Source organism: Epinephelus moara, chromosome 12 (assembly GCF_006386435.1).
Source record: "Epinephelus moara isolate mb chromosome 12, YSFRI_EMoa_1.0, whole genome shotgun sequence".
Taxonomy (NCBI): Eukaryota; Metazoa; Chordata; class Actinopteri; order Perciformes; family Serranidae; genus Epinephelus; species Epinephelus moara.
The window spans coordinates 35,739,559-35,757,232 of NC_065517.1; the positions used below are offsets into that span (position 1 = coordinate 35,739,559).

A 17,674-nucleotide genomic window follows, 5' to 3' on the forward strand; every position below is an offset into this window, starting at 1 on the left:
CTTAATATGAGCAGCAAGAAGGAATTTACAGTGTTTTTTTTTAACTTTAAAGAGGACCTGTTATCCTTTTTTTTAGGTTCATACTTTTATTTTGAACTTCTCCTTGAACATGTTTACATGCTTTAATGTTCAAAAAACACTTTATTTTCCTCAAACTGGCACACCTGGATTTACCCTCTGTCTGAGACGCTCCATTTTAGTGTCTGTTTGTTTAAACCTCTTGTACTCCACCCCCATTTTGTAGCAAAAACGCCTAAAATGACATACCCAAATTAAAATGACTGTAGCTTCTGAACCGCTCTGACTACTTGCATGCATGACGTCTTGCCAGAAAGAAAACTCTCTGAAGTTTCTTGTGAAAGTGTCAGAAACACTCTAGGTGATACAGAGACAGAGTAATGGGCCTCTAAAATCAGTAAAAAAATTGAAGATTGTGCCTTAAAAAAAAAAAAAAAAAAGAGTTTCAGGATGAANTATCTCAGCCAAAAATAGTGGTAGGAGTGAGACTCTTACCTTTTATAAAACAGCTATGTGCCCACTGACGGCTCCACATAAGATCCCGAGTACTCCTTTAACTTTTCTCGTTGAAAAACGGCATGACATGACTTGTCACCACTCATCACGATTTTGGACTTGTGTGTTTAGGCTGCTCTGGTGCGAAATACATAATAAATAAAAGGAAAACGATGTTATTTTTGAAAAGTCGAGAGCTTCCTGAATCCGGCAATACCAAACATCACATGGTTTGATGACGTAGTGCGCCTGGGAGATACCATTTAACAGAGGAGGGGGGGGAGTGAGGACGTCGGCATCCTAGCGGAATTAGAGAGGTTAAAAAATAACCATTCCTAGAATAAATGTAGGTATTTTACATTTCTCTACGTTACAGTAAGACAGTGGTTAACGTGTGGTGACGTTTGGTCACAAAAAAGAGTTGGTTATAGTTTGGAAAAGATCATGTTTCGGGTTAAAATATCTGCTTTTCATGGCACCATCCTTACTGGAAAAAAGCGACAGGTCACTGAAACACAACTGGTTTTGTTGTTTGTTGGTCTTGAACAGTGGTCTGCAGCTTGGCAGGCGTCTCGTCTCGTTGCAATATTTAATCTGAATGTGCTTCTACTATTTACCTTAATTTTGGTATATTGTGCTGTTCACATTAAAATGAATAAATAAATTAGAATAAAACTTACTCCCAAGTTTTTTTGGTAGCTTTTCTTTTTGGCTTTTCACTCCGATGTCTAGAAGCTGCTTGGTTTCTGTATCGGTTCTTGTAAATATACGGCACTACAATCAAACAAGCACGACTGTTTTCTAAAGACCAGAGAAGGATATATTTTATCCTTTATACAATGTAACCTTTAACAACTGTATGATAATAGGCCTATAAATGTCTCTTAGTTTTAGCAGTTTATGTTTGTAAGAGTTGTTACGTGGAACTTTATTTTTACAGAGCATCTTCTATGTTGAACACAACGCTATGTTGTCTGTTGAACGCAGAGTTGAGGGTGTAGGGGGCGGTTTGAGAAAGGCCCAGTGTGTCTTCCTCTCTACACCATCATGAAGGCCAGGGGAGTGACTTTAGACAAGAACAGCTGCACCATCTACCGTAAAAATATCCCCAATAAAAGCTTTTAAACACAACAGAAGGAATATGATTTGAAATCGGATCATCTGCTTCCAAGATTAAAAGTTACTCTGGCGTTAGCATGTAGCTGAAACTTTGGCCACTTGAAATATGAAGATTCGACATTGTAACATTATAAATATATGACAGAAAATAAGTAAAAACGCCATATGTCCCCTTTTAAGTGGTGAATTTAAGTGGAAATCAGGGCTAAGGGTAATTAATATCACCCTTTAAAGCTCTGTGTGATAACGTGGCACAATATCAGCTGCAGTCTGTTTCACTTTCTATGATATTAGACAATAAACTAATCACAAGTTCACTCTTGACCTCGTTGATAGTGATTTGATAAAAGAATTCTGCACTCAATGTCCACTTACCATCTTTTTTTCTGAACTTTCAGCTGTACGGCACAGGCCTCATCATAGTTGTTATAGACATGGATCTGTCGACATGCATTTGGTGTCATATCAGTCAAAACCTTTTGCATAAGATCACGAGATATGTCTGAAAGAGTTGGGATTGTTTTGTTGGAAGATTTGAAAAAACCCTTTCCTGTTAAAGATTTAAACACATCACAGAACTTTAAGGTCAAGGTTAGTGTTCGTATAAAGTTAAGCATGCAGCAGCGAGTCTGGAGGTTTGGATTAGAACTTCAGGGAATAAATCCAGTCTGAAGAATCCTAAAACAAAAGCTTTAAATCAAATGTACAGTCTGTGTCAGACTACAGGGGATTAACAGTTTCCTTCTATGTGTCTTGGAACGCAGTCGGCCCAATCAATATAACACCATATTTCTGTGAAGAGCTCTCACTCTCAAGAATATTATGTTATGAAGTGTAATGACGGTGAATGGTTGCACAGCGTGTCTATTATGTTAAGGTCAAGGACTGTCTCAAGCGCTTCTACACAACTCAGGAGTAGGAGATGAACAGGGAGAATGAGAAGATGAAGAGAGAGACAGAGGAGAAGTGGCGGAGTGAAGAGAAGGAGAAAAGACGGAGGGAGGAGAGAGACGGAGATGCTTCTTTGTCCTCTACTCTTTGTCGCTCACACCTCTTGGTTGGTTTTTTTTCATGGACTGTAATAACTCACACCGCTCCGAGTCGACCCCCACCTGCTTCAGCGTGTGTCCACATGTGTGATTGTGTGTGCATGTGTGTGTGTGAGTCATGTTACAGTCCAAATCTGTGTGTGTGCATAAGTGGGGGGTGTATGTACCCTATGCGTGCATTTCCAAATGGGTGTCTGACATATGCGTGTGTGTGTGTGTGTGTGTGTGTGTGTGTGTGTAAGGGAGAAAGAGGGAAAGAGAGCATGCTGGGTAGGAGGTCAGCTCCATGGTGCATTCCTTCACACCCCATCAGCATCTGGATGAGAGGAGGAGGTGGAGGAGGAGGAAAGAATGGATGGAAGGAGGGAAGGGTGTCTCAAGGGGGTTGGGGAGGAGCTCCCTCCTTCTCTTTCTTCCTCTCCCCTCCCTCAGAGAAAAAAAAAGACGAGGGGAGATGTTGGGAGGAGGAGGAGGGGGGGTTGCAGAACAAGCGTCTGCCACGAGTTTAGCCCCTCGCCCACTACATTAAATGCACAGGGTTGCCTTGGTAACGGGAACGCCGCCATGGCAACACATGTAGTATAAGGCAGGTGCTGTCGCACTGTGAAGCCATTTGTTGAGAGACGGCGCAGGGATGGGGAGAGAGACGGAAAGAAGGAGTGAGGAAACGGAGAGAGAGCGGGGTAGAGGGAGAGGGGGGGGGGGGGGGATGAGATGGGCGGGGGGGCGGGGTGGTAGGGAAAACAGACAGGCTGTTAGCGCAGGAAAAATATGTTATCGCCGTGGCAACGCAATGTGGCAACTCTCCATGGCAACAGCAGGTGGCTCAGGGCTGAAATTTGCGTTCGCTGCTTTTGCTTTTTTTTTTTCTTTGCCGTGTATGTGTGTGTGTACAGTAAGTGTGTGTGCAGCTGTGCGTCGGTGTGTGTGTGTGAGTCCATCTCTCGCCTGCATCTGGTGAGGTGAGAGCCACATCACAAGTGCAGACGTCCAAATCCTCTCATTCAGCAGCTTAGCAGAACATAAAACAGGACTCGCATTACAAAGGAAACTCTCCTGATGAGTGGGAACGAGTGGGCTGCTTTTTTCAGAGTTCACAGCCGTCCCCCAGGTGTTTTCTGTCCTGTTTGTGTGTGTGGTATGTGTGCATGCGTGTGTACATATGACCACGATGAATGTTGTCGGACACACAATGACTGTGTTTGAGAACAGCCTGTCTAGCCTCAGAGAGAAAGGAGCAGTCAGACGTGTTGTCTAATGGGGAGCTAAAGACCACTCAACCTGGAAAAGCTCTTACAGCCTCTCTCTGTCCGTCTGTCTGTCCGTCTTTCTCCGTCGCTTTTAAAATTACGTATTCACCAGCTGAACTGCGACGTGAACACTGGTAAAGTGGGACAATGAGTAAAGTGGGACAGTTGAGCTTTATAATTTTTATCTTTACGTGTATATACATCCATCACTAAATAATCAACACTGACTTCATCCGTGGCAAATATGTGATTACAAAATATAGGTTGTGTACTCAGGGTGTAGCAGTTCACAAAACTCATGGTTAGGTTCAGTGCGATACAGCAAAAGGGAAAAAAAAATAGAAATGCCCGAGAAATGTCCTTGATTTTTAGAATTTTAAATGTATGCAAACTAACATAATTTGGGCTTTGTTTTTCGTACAGAGCAGGACTTACAGTCTGATTAAAGCAGAATCAGAGATTTCTCTTCACACACATCACACATGTTAAAAAACAGTTTCTGTGTCCAGCGGTTTAAAAGCCAGCTCGACGACACACTGGAGCCATTCTTACCACTCCACTACTATATAAAAAAACGATGTTTCTACGGATGTGAGAGCTCATAGTGTCAGTGTCATTTCTTTTGCCCACCATGTGTCGGCGGCAGGTTTGCTACGTCCAATAAATACATGAATAAATATCTCTGACAAATGCCACAATCATATAAACACAAACTAAACAAGCTAAGCTAAAGTTAGCTTTTATTTTTTCTGGCCAAATCGGCTACCAGGCCCTCTGCTGCGAGTGTGTGCTTTGTGCTAACCTTAGCTGCTGTTAGCTGCTGAGCGAGAGGCTTAGCTGCAGCGGCTCTTGTTCCCTGGTTCAGAGGGTGTGTTTGCCGTGACTGTGTGCTGCTGGCTTGGTTGCTAACAAGTCTCTCGGCGCGCAGCAGCTCATGCTTTGGCTCAGGGGTTGCTCAGTGTGTTTTTATCCACCATTCTGTCTCTTGCCGTTGCCCTCAGAATTCACAGCAAAACCAAAGTGATTCCAAACTTTCTGGTCTGGTAATGGCGTCACTAGGTCACTAACCATCTTGCAACGAGCTAGCTTAGAATATGGGGAGGCATTGTTCACTTGCACTGGCTGTACTGACGTGTCGACTAACCTAAACTGTTGAAAAAAGCAGATATAGAATTTAGCCTGTGAATTAATTGTTAGAAGAGATCAATTTATATGAAATAAATGAATTAAACCCATTACAAAATATTGTGAGGGGGGTGCTGAGCAAAAAAAAAGTCAAAAAAAAAAAGTTAATAACTTACAGATTATGGCGAAAAAGTAGTTTCTTGCAACCCTAGAATTAAGATAAAAATATTCACAAATGAAAAAACACTTCTGGTTGCTGATAAGTAGTGTTTAACTTTTGATTTAACACTAGAAACTAAAACCCTTGGCGCGCACTGCAGCGCAAGCAGACAGATACGCGACTCAGACCAGCATGTGTCACTGACACCAGACTCAGAGCGCAGCGGACCGGTGGAAAATGTCACCATCAGCATATTATCTTGCATCAATAAAATCTATTTTATCATTATTTTGAGTCACATTGTTGAAAGAATTTAGTTGTCTGTGTTCAAGCAGGATAATAGGTCTCCATTCATTGCACGTCGGGCTTTCTGTTTCCTTGTCGGAGATGGTGTTGCGTTCAAGGTCCCCCCAAAAGACGTGAGATAAAAAAGGCAAAATATTAAAAAAAAAAAAAAAAAATTTCACAATCGAATCCCATGCCATCAAACGAAGCTTCGAAGCTTCGAATTTTTTGGGTCAGCCCTAGACGTTTCATATCCAAAAGGTCAAAGGTCAGCTTCACTGTGACGTCATAATGTTCTGCATAAAACACTTTTCTGGCCATCTCTCAGCGTCATATCTCAGGAACAGAGGGGAGACATTTGGTCAGATCCTGAATTGGTGACTCTAATCTTGAAACTGTGCTGATTGTATAGATCTTCTGTGTGTGAAGCATCCATGTTTTCACTGACATGGATGGAAACTTGACTGGTTGGTGAAGGCATGCAACCATGAGGCGGTAATTCTAGTTGTTTGTGTCATGCTTGTGTATTCATTAGGCCTGTGCTTAAATAACAATGTGTGTGAAGTGTCCCAGTTTGCTAGTAAAGGTGTCCCACTTTGACAGTAGCGCTGAGTAAAATGTGGTTTTAGGTCACTATGTGTTTGAGGGAGATTCATCCATCCTGTCTTTAATCTGTCTTTATTTTTCTGTAAAGTGTCGTAGAGCTCTTAAGCTATTTAGGATATTCTCATATGAAGGGCTGAGACATTTGGATCATAATTAGAAATGGCGCAGAAGGTAAATTATCAGAAAGTGTCCCACTTCACCAGCATTCACACTATCTATTGTCTTCCTGCGTGTGCACACGTTTGAGTGAAGATGTCTCCGTCTGTGTGAGAAATGCCGTCATTACCTCCCTCATTAGTGGTGCAATGATCACCTAAACTGAGTCCCTGGCTTTGTGTGTTCCTCCGTGTGTGTGTCTTTGCAGCTTGAGTGTACGCGCGTCTGTCTTCACCGCGCCTCATGTGACATGAGCGGGTGTTAAATGTGTGTGCATTGATGATTTTTTTGGTTTGAATGTGTGTGAATGGACCAGTGGCGGGCGGCGGGGGTTTGTCATGAGAAATTACCCCCATGGACTACAGCGGCGAGGCTGTAATTCTCCGAGGTAATCACAGGGAATAATGGCAACAGTGGGACACCCGGGAATCTAATCACTATAATCAGAAGCACTGGCTTATGGGCTCAAATTCCTGCCTTGCTATCTGCCTCATGATGAAGCCTGCTGGGCTGGTTGGCTGCTGCAACATGATCAAATGGTTGACCAGTTTTCTCTTTTTCTTTCTCTCCCCCCATCCCCCCCACATCCCTTCTTCTTCTTCTGTCCTCTCTAGTCCTCCATTGTGGTCGGGGAGTCCCCTCTTCAGAAAGAACGGAGGAGTTCTCCTACAAGGTACCGTTTCACCTCCGCAAGTCTTGTACTGTATGTGTGTGATCTCCCGCCTCTTTCTTTCTTTCTTTTCTTTCTCTCTGTCTCTCTCTCTGTCTCACCCTCTTCCTCCCTTCCCTCCCTCCCTCCCTCCCTCTACGGATGTGCCAACTCCAATCATCTCAATTCCAAATCCCTCTTTTTAGAAGCGCACCTTGAGAATACCGAGTGCTGAGTTCTGACACTTGGCTCGGCGCCAGAGGAGGAGAGCTTTTTCTACGGAGGCGTATTTGAAAGTTTAAAAAAAAAAAAAAAAAAGTGATAGAGACACAGCAAGGGAGGGAGGGAAAGAAAGAGAGAAGGAAAAATCTCAGCTTCAGAATCAGAAGCTGGGGAGCAATCCCCTCGCCTCCTTTTCCTCTTTCCGCATACACTCCTTTACTCCCATACACCTCCATTACTCCCTCCTCCTCTTCCTCTTCCCCCCGACCTCCTCCCCGGTGGCTGGACGGCAGTTTAAATGGACATTCAATCCCAATCAGGGAGCACTCCGGGAGCTCGCTGGGCTGCCGAGTCCTAAATGGAGGGGGAAATGGATACATTAGGCGTCTGCGGCGCGCCCTCCATCGCCGCTGATAATGGAGTAGTAATGGTCAAGGAGCCGAGGTTGGAGAGAGTGTCTGAAAACCTGGACTCCCTCTAGACGCACACAATGTGAGAGTGATGTGTCTGAGCGGCTGGATGGACAGATGGATGGATGGATGGATGGGTGGATAGAGAGGGCGACAGCCAGGACTCGCAGTGCACATGTGACAGGGCCGAGGCAGGAAAACTTTTTTAATGTGTTTTTGAAAGGAGAGACGGTGCAGAATGGTCGGGCGTGACATTCGGAAGTTGTGACAGACAGCCAGAGGCAAAGACAAGGAAAAAGAGTAAAGGGTGGAGGGAGAGGAGGGAGGAGGAGGAGGAGGAGGGAGGTGTAGACTGCCAGAGAGAGTGAGTTCAGGGCTGTTAGTGTCCTCCGTTATTACTTCCATCTCCCGTTCCCAGAGCTTTCAGAGCCAAGGTGGGCTGGAATCGGCCGCTCCCTGTGGCCCAGCTCCGGCTCAGGATGAGCACAAGGACGATGCCCGGCAGCCGTGTCCTTAATCCAACCCGTCACCCCAAAGTTCATCATTCAGGAGCTGTAAATTATAGAGGATCTGGTCTAAGTGTTCCTATTTTAGTTAAGCATTCTGGTCACCTGCTATCATTTAAGAGAATCCCTGTTTCAGTTGTATTCATTTAGAGAAGCTCCTCAGAGAGCTGTCAGCTGCAGAGGAGGGTGTTTCCAAGCTAATAGAAAAATGACCAGCTGGTAAATGTTTAATTGCAGCATCACAAGCACTTTGAATGTTTAATCATATATCGGGTCTGTTAAATTACATCTATTTACAAATGATTACCCTTCAGCTCTACTTCAACAGTAGAACAGAGTTACAGGTTGTGTTTTCTGGTTAAGAGTTTTGTTTAATTGCAACCAAATAAAAAAATAACACCTTGACGATAAAGCAAAAGCTGAAGTGTAGAGGCGGTGGTGGAAAGTAGGGCTGCGCAATTAATGAAAATATTATCGCAATATGGCGAAGTACATTATACAAATTGCAGGAGCTGTACGTTTTTGATAAAGCATACCAACATAAATGAAGCATTGTTGTGCTACGGAGAGGCCCCGACCTACAAATCGATGTCCAAACCATGAACTGTAAAAATAACTGATGTAGCTACCATGACATCACAAACTGGTTTGTGGACTCCCATTTTAAAGTCTGGAGATCGCCTTTCAGCCGTTGCCATCTTGGTTTTTCGGCGCCAGAAGTGATCATATTTGGGCAAGAGGCTGGAGCTGTGGAGGAGCGACTGAGAATCCAAGAACACTATCGGCAGTCACTTAAAGCAGCACCGCCTTTTATTATGCGTAACTTTAAGCCTTAATAAAATGTAACTGATGAGTAATATAACAACCAGATCAGAATTAAGAGGGAAATATTTTATTTTTTACTTAACTACATTGATTTTGCCCTAACTTAGTATGGTTAACTCAAGCTAAACTAACAACTAGGTGTGAAAAAACTAGTGATCTGAAATAAAATAATAGACTAAACTAAAAGAAAGAAAGAAGAAGTCTAAAATGTTTACCTGACTAAAATCTCCCATATTGTAAATAAAACAATTGAAATACTGAAACCAACAAAAATGAACTAAAACCAAACATTTTTTAACAATAAACCCAGCTGGATACCAGCATTCTTAGATGTTGATATTTACTTAAATTGAGTTTGTGACATCAGGTGACCAAAGTTCAAGTCAGGACAACGTCCAATGCAAATGTCAATTTAATGTAGAAATATTTTACATCATATTGTATAAACTGGTCATACAGTGTGTTCGTGTAAAATCTGACTCTTCAAAGGAACAAGCTGTTAAGTAAATGTAGTGAGTAAAAAGTACAATATTCCCATCTGACATGTAGTGAGGTAGAAGAGGAGCGTAGTAAGTTGCGTAAGTAGAAGTACCTCATATCTATATTTAAGGACTTGTAGATGTGTGTTGTTACTGTCCACAAATGCAAGATCTTCGTCAGTAATAGTTTTTTTGTCGCTTCTTTTATTAAAAATTTAAATACTTTAAGCACAAAGGCATTTTTCTTTTTTCTTTTTTTTTGTTACATTTCTTTCATCATCATCCAGATTTGACAACACAGAGCCACAGACCATTTTACAGCTGTTTATTACCAGCTGAGTAAAACTCCTCGTGACGAGTAAACTGAAGTTCATGTGTTAAATCGAAGGAGTGCCTCTCACAGCATTGTGAGAATTCCTCAGAGCCCAAATCAATTTCGCCTGAACACCAGGTCAAAACATTTCATTTATTTATTTATTTATTTATTTTAAATACATTAAGGGAAAAGACTTAAAAATCATTATTACTGTAGTAAATGTTCACAAATTCAGGCGAACTGCATCAACAAAAGAGAAACAAGGAGTAACCAGCAAAGACGTCGGAGCACAGGTGAATATATATATGTATATGTTTTTAGCAGCATTTAAAATGCTTATGAAAGGGGAACTTGGTATTTTTTTTAAAATCTGGACCCTATTTTCCATGTTTTTGTGACTAAGTCACAAATGGAAACAACAGTTTTTGAAATTAATTCAGTATTAAGTGAGAGCGCTGCAGCCAGCAGCTGTGAAACAGGCTGCAGTGTAACCACTCTGTAATGTGTGGTGATGTACATCCACTAAAAGTGCTTGTGTTTGATGCTGATAGGCTCAGGTTGTTATAATAGGTGTCTGACAACATTATGGAAAGGATCCCTACAGAGGAAGCCCTGAAATCAATTACATACAGCTGCAGCTACGTTACGCTTGAAGATATGGAGATAGATATGGTGGGCTAGGTAGCTGCTTTAGCCTCAGATATACCTAGTCACCAAAATCACTACTGCTAAACCCACCAGACTCTATTTAAATAAACAGTGATTTTAGTGTGTATAGAGGCAGCATAATTTAATATCAAACTGGGTGAATTAATGGTTTATTTATATCTTACGGTAGAAAGATATATATATATATTTTTGTTTCTGCTGAAAAAGTAATAAGATGAAATAGATTTATTCAATATATTTTATGTAATTCTTAGTTAACAATACAGCATCACCATTGCAACATATCATGCATGTTTTATTTTATCATCCTGGTATTCTCTCAAACTATTTCTATGTTTTTTACCTGCCATCTAGAAGGTGTTGTCTGTCTCCCTGATTGAATATAGCAACATAAGATCCTTTTTGTTTCACCTGAAGAGGCCCTAAAATTGCCATCGCCAAACCCACCAGAGTCCATTTAAGCAAACAATTATTTTATCATTGTAAAACACACTTATTTTAAAGTCGACAGAGACAAAATAAAACCCTAAGAAACTGTCTTAGTTAGTCTTCCCACTGTTCCAACAATTACCAACTCTAGTTTGGTTAAAACAAACTATTTATTCATCCAGTTAGATGTGAAAACATACTGGATATACACACTCTAAAATTACTGTTTATTTAAATGAAGTCTGGTGGGTTTGGTCATAACAAATTTGGAGCTATTTCTTGTTAAAACAAAAAGGTTTATCTCTGTAGGGATCTTTTTCATAATGTTGTCAGACACTTTGGGGGAATTTATACTTTGCGTTGAGTCGACGCTGTACCTATGCCGTAGCTTGACGTGCACCTCCCCAAACTAGCTGCAGTGACGCAGACCTCCTGTCTATGTTTGTAAGCTGAAACCATTTCCCTCAGTGGAAACAAAGCTTTTATTTACTTTAATTTCACAGATAAGAAACGATAAATTGTGAAGACAATAAAGCCTCCACAAAATATCATTCTAAGTCATGTGTGTGATTTATCCTGGCTTCATATGAGCAGAGGAAATCTCCGCTAGTCGCTAGGCTAATTTCTACAATGTAAAATGCCATAGGCTTGTGCTAATAACGTTAGCATGTTGTATTTGTTTGGGAAACATGTTTAGTATAAGACAGTTGTTTTGTCTGTGAATGCTGTGAGTTATAGTGAAGCTGATTTGTGTACTTGTGTTTGAAATTGTCTCTATTAAGCCATGTTTAATGTGTGTTTGATGTGTGTTTTGAATCAACTAAACTTTACAGCACTTTACAGTAACTGCAGAGTGACACACCACCGCACAAGTATAAATGCTCACAACAGCGTAGGCTCTGCCACACAAGTATAAATCCCGCTTTATAATAACAATCTGAGTCTGTCAGTGGCAAAAACAAACACTTTTAGTGGATGTGAATTGATGGTGCATAATGCCCCGATGGGTTACATTGCAGCCTGTTTTGCAGCTGCTGGCTGCTGGACCGGTTTTAAAAACTGTTGTTCCCATCAGTCACTTGGACAAATAAATATTGGAAAATAGGCTCCGGGTTGAAAAATGCCAGAATTACCCTTTAGGTTTTACAGTGTTGCTTTATTTTGTCTCCCCTGTGTAAGTCATAGCACATGTCAGTCAGCCTGCCTCTTAGACGCTCAGCTGGAGTGTCAGATAGACAAGCCAGTTAGCCATCCAGTTAATCTGCCAGCCCACCAGCAATCCAGTCAGTCAGTCAGTCAGTCAGTCAGTCAGACGACATTAGTATGCATCCTGCCCTCAGACTCTGTTCTCAGTTTAACTCACGGCAGCCAAGCAGGCAGATAGACAGGTGGGGGGTGTTTTGACTGAGCGAGAGGCCACTTTCAAACGGTTGCGTTCTCGAGCTCCGCTGGGAGTGACCTTTGAACCTTTGGACCGTGCGAGTGTGTGTCTGTGTGTATTTGGTGCTTCGCTCCTCTGCCAGCCGAGCAGAGACTGCAGCCTGCAGGGCCATGTGGAACTCATTTAACAGGAGAGCAGAGGAGGCTGAGTGCGTATACGGCACATGAGAGCGGCGAGGGGAGGGAGGCTGAGGGCTCCGCTTGCCCTGGAAAACAGGCAGGCAGGGAGACGAGCGGCAGGCGAAGACGTAGGAAGCAGACAGAAAGGCAGAGCAGCTGACCAGACGTAGGAAAAAAGACAGACTAGAGGATATTTTCTCTCCAGGAAAAAGGCAGAGATGCAGACAGACACCTCGTCTCTTCTGTATTTACATTTTTTTTCCTCAGCTTGTCTTGCTACCAAGCTGAGTGTGTTTTGTTTTTTTTATTGCTTTGAGCTTGTAAAATGTATTGCTCAATCTCAGTGAGTGAGGATGGGCTTCGGGAGCGCCGGCTGCTCTTTCCCCACTTAGTTTGTCACCTCATCTCCTTAGCATATGTCCCAGGCTTTTTTACCTGCAGGGACGGCGAGCACGCTCAGCTGGAGATATGAGTCACCACTATACATAGAATGACAGCAAGATCGATAGAGAGGGAAAGAAATCAACAAGAGGGGGACAGAATTAGAAAGACAAAGAGAAGCTGAGAAATTCAAACAGCAAAGTGAGGAGGTGCAGATCCACATACGAGGAGTCAGTGCTTGGAGGGAGGTGTATGTGTGTGTGTGTGTGTGTGTGTGTGTATCTAGGGTAAACAGTGGTGGTCAGGAGTGTGTCGCTGAGCTATGAGAGGCCATGTCAAACAGAGCTTGGTATTTCCTTTCCCCCCTTTTCTCTCGCTGCTTCTCTCTATCACTTTCTCTGCTGATGCATGATCTACCACTCTGTGGCATGTGGAAGGGGAGCCGTTGCTATGGCAACCCAAAGCCTGACTGGAGCAGCGAGGTGGGGAAGGAGGGGTGGGTGCACATCAACCCGGGGAGACCTAATGCACTGCCCACACACACACACGCACGCACACACACGGCCATGCAGCGAGTGATCAAGATTACAAAAGAGACTCTGTGCAGGGACCTACTTATAAGGTTATGGAGAGCAGAGCTGGAGATATCAGGGGCAGAGCCACACTAACTGGAGTCAATAAGATTACTGTGGACACAGCCGGCCGGGGGAAGGCTACAGAAACACACCAACAACGACAAACAGTCCTATCATAATTCATCTGTGTGTTACAACATGAAGCAAATATACGTTGTGGGAGGGTTTCTGGGGGGCCTCGCCATCACAACGTGTATATTTTAATGAGTCTGTGGTTCCTGGGGTGAATTAGATTTCTCCTCGTAACATCAATCACACATTTACTGAGATTTTTAAAAAAAGAAAAAGCTCAAGCTACATCGATGCTAAAATGATTTTAGTATTCGCACCTTAACAAATGTGTCTGCGGCAGACAAAGCAAACGGCAGGTCATCATTTGCAAAATGCAAACTGACCCTGGAGATGAAAATGACAGCTGTTTTAGTGAACTGGGATGTCTGTGGTGAGCAGCCAGGCCTGAGTAATGAGAGGCTTTTGGCTCAGACGTACACATACACTCCTCTGGTCCTCTCCTCTCTGCTCCTCTGCTACACAGACAGTAAAGATAATAGATTTACAGCTGTTACAGAGTTGGAATCATACACACAGATCTCTCCTCTGCTCTTTAATGGTCCATTCAGTATTTGTGGAAGTGGTCAGGCAGCAGGAAACCAAAGTCAAGACTTTGACCTTGGTAGAAATTCTGAAGCTGCCGAAGAAACAAACTGTTTGTGGTGCTCGGTGTTTGTTTGAGAGATGCAGCGATTTATTGGCATTGGCCGAAATTTGCCTTGTTGACTGTAATCGGCCTGTCTTCAAATTAGATGACATTTACCGATGGCAGTGGCCAATATGTTTCTGTTATGTCACATTGATTTTGCGCAGGCTAACGTTAGCATGTTGTATTTTTTTGGAAAACGTGTTCAGTATAAGACAGTTATAGTCTGTATTTGTCTGTATTATACAGACAGTATAGTTCATATGAGTAGAGGAAAGGTCCACTAGTCGCTAGGCTAATTTATACAATGTAAAATGCCATAGGCTGGCACTAATAACATTAGCATGTTATATTTGTTTGGAAAACATGTTTAGTATAAGACAGTTGTTGTGTCAGTGAACCTTGTGAGTTGTAATGGAGCTGAATTTTGTAACATTACCTTNTTTTGAATCAACTAAACTTTACAGCACTTCACAGAAACCCCACCGCTGACTAGTGTTTAGGAGGTGTAACTGCAGAGTGACACAGACACAGATGCATTCATGCTCTGTTCAGTAAAAATGAGTATTGTGGCTTCCAAATAAATTCAAAATAGCCGCCCACAGACGCCATAACAGGAGATATGATAAACTCACTGTCTTTGGTTTCATTTTACTCACTGTTTAGATGATGCAGGGTGCTTCAAGAGTTGATTGATTTGCAGGATGTATTGACAGTGGCAGGCCTTTACAAAAACAAAGTTCAAATCAAATCAGCAAAAAAAATTCAAGTATCGGCTATCAACCAAATTGTCATTTTAAAAATTGGCATCAGTACCGGCCCAGAATTTCATAATGAGTGCATCTATCTAAATACTTGTTGATATGATGACAGTATTATAGGGTAGACTACTGGTGCTGGTGGGCAAAGGAAAATAATAGAGCTAGCTAGTCTTCAGAAAATTACATCATTTTACTGTAAAACCATAAAAGACAACGCTTGCAGTATTACAATATCCAAAATCTAAGATGAAATCTAGTCTCATAGGCACAGATTTTAGGGGTCCTCTGCTATCTGCTATTTTGACAAGATTAAAGACACTTCGACAACAAACTGATGTAGAAAAGGCAACATTTGATGCATAAAAATTCACCAGAATGCAGGAAATTAGAAGTTAAATGCTCAAGTTTTCAGGCGGAGAACCCCAAAGCCTCAGTTTTATATGTGTCCCCTTTAATGTTAAAACAAAACCTACAGCCTTGAATCAAAATGTCAAATGGATATAATGGCGGGGGAGCTAATTACATACAAACCAAAGTGATTCTTAAAGTTATTTTTTCCCAGGTAAACCTACTTCATCATGGTAGAGTGACAAACACATATTTAGAAATTTAAAAATGTATACATTCAGCATTTTGGGAAATACTATTATTCACTCACTTGCTAAGTTAGATAAGATGATAGATACCACTCATGTCATATTTGACAGGCAAGTTTATTTATGAAGAACATTTCAGCAGCAAGTCAATTCAAAGTGCTCTGCATAAAACTTAAAATACACCAAGACAAAGTAAAAAAAAAAAACACATAAAAGATATTTAAATACAATTAAAAACCAATCTAAGGTAGAATAAGACGATCAGATAAAATACAAAAATAAAAGATACAGTGCAGTGCAAGAAATAAATAAATAAATATTTGATTTGATAAAAGGCGGCAGCAACCAGAAAATATGAGGCTACAGCTCGTAGCCTGTTAGCTTAGCTTCGAATAAAGACTGGAAACGAGGGCAAAAAGCGAGAAGCTAGAAGAGCAAATTAAGTCATACATTAAATTTCACTTGTTTAATCTGTTCAAAAAAATTATAAAAATGACGTGTTGTGCCCCCTTTTTTCAGTCTTTATGCTAAGCTAAACTAACAGGCTGCTAGCCCTAGCTTCATGTTTACCATTACACACAGTGGTGGGAGTGGTATTGATCTTCTCGTCTAATTTAGGACAAGAAATCAAATAAACTATAAAAAGAAACTCCCCCTTAGATGCAGCTGTATAAGAGATCATAAACTGCAGTGTCACTGCAGGACGCAGACGATGCATTGACTGACTCCAGCTTTAAGTCTTGGCGTCTACCAGCTGTCAGTTTGGATTAGGAGCGTTGGTAAACCGTGATCTTCAGGTGTCCCCACAGATTCTCAAATGGCTTCCAGTCCAGGCTTTGGGTGGGCCACTCGAGGACATCCAGGGATTTGTTCCAAAGCCAGTCCATTATCCTGGATGTGCGCTTCAGGCTGTTGTGTTGCTGGAAGGTGAACTGTTGTCTTTGAGGGGCCTGTTTGTTATTTGGCTCCGTCTGTGCGGTGCTGCCAACACGGTGTAGTGACACCAGGTGATAGTCAGGTGATAAGCAGTGCCTGGTTTTTGCCAGTTGAAACGTTTGGCTTTCAGACCCCAGAATTCAATTTCAGTCTCATTAGATCAGAGGAAGAAGCAGTATTTGGTAAACTCCAGGTGGGTCGCCATATGCCTGTTTATTCAGTGGAGTGAAATGGCGCTTCGATGGAGTGCTGCGGCGTCGTCCTTCTGGTAGATTCTCTAGTTTCCTTGACAATTGGTGAGCGCGGCCATCGGGCCACCTTCTCCTCTCTCCTCCTTGACTGAGCCTGTTCTGCCTGGATACTGATGACCAGATGGACAAAGACAGGAAGAGCCTTGATTGTTACAAACTAGGGAACTGACAAGATTTTATTGATACCAGTGCCATTATTGATTCCTATTGATTCTTGATCAGTTTCGTGTTTTGGAAAAAAGAAGGCTCACACAGGTTGTTTTAATATCTCTGAGTCTGAACACAGTGTGGATGAAATAAGAGAATATTTTTACAGTATTCGCTTTCATTTAATCAAAGAAAGAAATCTGCTCGGCCTGCCTGCATGGTGCTGACATTATTATAACAGAGTGTCAAATAACTGTGACAGTTAGTCGATAAATCAATCAGTCTTTAGAGAGAAAATAACTCAAATAATATTTTGATGATCAATTAATTGTTTGAGTCATTTTTTTAAGTGAAAATTGGATAAAAAATGTGAGAATTGATTGTTTTTATTTGTTATTTATTATAGTAAATGAAGAGTGTTTGGGTTTTGGATTGTTGGTTTGACAAAAAAAGCAATTTGTAGACGTCACTTTGGACTCTGCAGGTTAATCAATAATGAAAGTAAGCTTTAGTTGCAGCCCTACATGGAGTTCCTGGAAAATTAAACTGCATGGAAAGTAGAGTTGTTCCAGAAATACCTCCGGTATTGATAAAAACGATGAAGCAGGTATTGGCGAGTTCACAAGTTTATGTACCGATCCAGTGTCACGGAATTTATTCATAAACTTTAAAGTAATTTCGCCTGGAAAAATTGTCAGTTTTCTCGGAAATCTTTCGTCTGTCTTAAAAATTATGGAACAGGTGTTATTTTCTCCCAGAGCCTTCAGAGAGCTGTTGGATCAAAGCTTTGCACGCTGGGTCCATTTTTTCAGATGCACTTTCTTAATCCGAGAAAAAAAAAAAAAGTTACGCACAGAAACCTTGCACACTGAAATGTGCCGGTGGGACGCAGCGGTGACAAGTCTGAGGAACGGGGTGCACAGAATCATTTCATAACTCAAA

General features: G+C 41.8%; 1 protein-coding gene across 1 annotated transcript in view; it reads left to right on the forward strand.

The window, feature by feature from the left end:
• Positions 1 to 17,674, forward strand: part of LOC126398581 (forkhead box protein N3-like) — a 101,062-nt gene that overhangs the window by 73,021 nt on the left and 10,367 nt on the right. Inside the window, exon 4 of the mRNA XM_050058039.1 lies at positions 6,878 to 6,936. Coding sequence (XP_049913996.1) covers positions 6,878 to 6,936 — 59 coding nt within the window. The remainder of the gene's footprint in view (positions 1 to 6,877; positions 6,937 to 17,674) is intronic.